Source organism: Fulmarus glacialis, unplaced genomic scaffold (genome assembly GCF_000690835.1).
Source record: "Fulmarus glacialis isolate BGI_N327 unplaced genomic scaffold, ASM69083v1 scaffold23214, whole genome shotgun sequence".
NCBI classification, from domain to species: Eukaryota; Metazoa; Chordata; class Aves; order Procellariiformes; family Procellariidae; genus Fulmarus; species Fulmarus glacialis.
Window position 1 is genome coordinate 2,092 of NW_009207728.1, and position 2,486 is coordinate 4,577.

A 2,486-nucleotide genomic window follows, 5' to 3' on the forward strand; every position below is an offset into this window, starting at 1 on the left:
ATGCCCGCTTGAGACCGGGCACGGAGGCGATGCAGAGGATCCTGGCGGAGCAGACGGCGATGCACGCCTCCACCGTAGGCTCCTTACGGATGCTGAGCAAACAAACCTGCCCCACGTAACCATCGCTGTTGCAAACCCAAACCTCGTGGGAGCTTTCCGGGCTGCCGTGGCTGGGAGAAGCACAAGAAAACTGCAAGGGAGCAAAAGATGGGATGAGTTGGGTCATTCGGGAATGATGCAGGAGCTCTCGGCATCCGGCGGCAAGCCCACTAGGATGGAGAGAACTGCAGCTCCCGTGGGATGCTTGAACTCAACCACCAAGTACCTGCATCCCGCTCCGTGTCTTCATGATGGGGATGGCCTTGAGGAACTCTGGGTCCAGGCAGTTTTTGCTGGAAGCTAGGAAAATCGAATTGGAGGATGAAGAAGTGATGGAGAAAAGGGGTCTACCAAAGTGGGGGCGTGATGCCAAGCCCACCACTGTGTCCACTTCCCCAGTCCCTGGTGTTACCCAGCTTCTTCTTGGCATCCTCAAAGGCTTGCTCAAAGCCGAGCCGGGCATCGGGGTTGGGGAACTCAAAGATGAAGGACTCGGTGCCGTCAGCTTTGGTGGTGCTGAGCTCCACCTTGTTGGGGGGGAAGGCCATGCTGAAGGACAGGGATTGCTTCTCCGCCAGCTCCCGGTGGATGGCGGCCATCAGGTCCTTGATCACATCATCCAGGCTCTGGGGATGGGGACAATGCTTCAGCTCTCAGGGATGGGCCACCACCAGCCACATGCCTGATGATGCCCCCTAGCATCCTTCAGAGGCTGCCCCAACCCCATTGTGGCTTTGGGGCTGGTGGCATCTGGGCCCTTAGAGGACACTCATGGCCACCAGCTGTTCCACAGGCTCTCCTTCCCACCAAGGACATCCCAGTCGGTCTCCTGGGGAAGGCGTCTGGCCGGGGGACAGCACCAGGGCCACCATGTGACGCTGACCCTGTGCATCCCCAAGCATCCTTCAGAAGCTGCCCCAACCCCCCTGGTGGCTTTAGGGCTGGTGGCATCCATGGCCACCAGCCCTTCCATAGGTTCTCCCTCCCACTGAGGACATCCCAGGTGGTCCCACAGGGAATGTGTCCAGCCAGGGGACAGCAGCAGCAGGACCATCATCCCCATACCTGGTGGGGGAAGCTGAGGGTCTCCGACAGCTTGCTGACTTGCCCCAACGTGCTGAGGTCTTCATCCAAGCGGCAGATGCTTTTCTGGATACTCTCCCGGTTGGTGGCTTGCGAGGCACCTGTGTGGGGACAGGCGCGTGGCATTAACCCCTTCACCCCTGCCAGCCAGGGGTGAGCGATGGGTTTTGGGGTGGGATGGAACACTCCAGCAGGCAGTGACAGACCTTTGACGATGTCCACGTCCTCCAGCGGCAGCTTCCAGAGCAGTTTGTACTTGCTGGCGGTGTCAATCACGCTGGCCGCCGTGTACCTGCGAGGTTGGGGGGGGTTGGCTGAGCTGCACCCAGGTCCCCAGCACCCTAAAGACAACCCAGCCGGCAGAGACAAGCCCTAATGCCATGGGTTAATCGTGGTGGGTGCCCCCCAGGTGGTACTCACAGGCTCATGGAGCTGCGGCGGAGGGAGCCCGACTTGCGCTTCAACGTCGTGCACACCAGCAGGTCCGTGAAGAGGAAGAAGGAGCGGTCCTTTTTCCCACCCACCGCCTTCTGCGGAGTGGTGGGAGACACCAAAGGGTTAACGTCCAGCTCCCACCCCTCTGCCAGTGCTGGGAGCGGTCCCTGCCTCAGTTTCCCCACGCGCTGCCTTGGCACGGGGAGGCTGCAGGGTGGGACGGGTCCCACGCCACCGTCTGCATGGGGACTGGCTGTGTCCTCATGGTGGTGAAAGGGGACATAGGTGCAACGGCTGTGCGGGCAAAGCCACAGGGTTCCACGTCTGGGGAAGCACCAGGGTCATGGGAACACCAGGATTCCCATGGTCTCCACCTCCAGCCTCCCTGTCCACCCCCGCCCTGGGGCTGCTGCCTCCTGCCTGCTCCCAAAGCCATCTTATCTTCCCCCACACTCTTGGGGAATTTTATATTGTTCCCATCGATCTGTCATCAATCCATCTGTCCGTCCATCCATCCATCCATCCATCCTTCTGTCCACCCATCCATCCACCTGTCCAACCTTCTTTCCATCCATCCATCCATCCATCCACCTGTCCAACCTTCTTTCCATCCATCCATCCATCCATCCACCTGTCCAACCTTCTTTCCATCCATCCATCCATCCATCCACCCTTCCATTCTTGCATCCATCCTTCCATCCATCTGTCCATCCTTATAGAATCATAGAACCATAGAATATCTCGAGTTGGAAGGGACCCATAAGGATCATCGAGTCCAACTCCCTGCTCCTCGCACGGCTACCTAACACTAAACCAGATGACCAAAGAGCATCGCCTGGACACCCCTTTAACTCTGTCCGGCTTGGTGC

General features: G+C 59.1%; 1 protein-coding gene across 1 annotated transcript in view; it reads right to left on the reverse strand.

Moving 5' to 3' along the window:
* ARHGEF17 (Rho guanine nucleotide exchange factor (GEF) 17) overlaps positions 1–2,486 on the reverse strand; it is a gene marked incomplete at its 3' end in the record, with an annotated part of 6,915 nt that overhangs the window by 1,634 nt on the left and 2,795 nt on the right. The window contains exons 7-12 of the mRNA XM_009576246.1: positions 1,603–1,712; positions 1,389–1,474; positions 1,165–1,283; positions 512–725; positions 326–399; positions 5–190 (exon numbers count right to left, since the gene is read on the reverse strand). Coding sequence (XP_009574541.1) covers positions 5–190; positions 326–399; positions 512–725; positions 1,165–1,283; positions 1,389–1,474; positions 1,603–1,712 — 789 coding nt within the window. The remainder of the gene's footprint in view (positions 1–4; positions 191–325; positions 400–511; positions 726–1,164; positions 1,284–1,388; positions 1,475–1,602; positions 1,713–2,486) is intronic.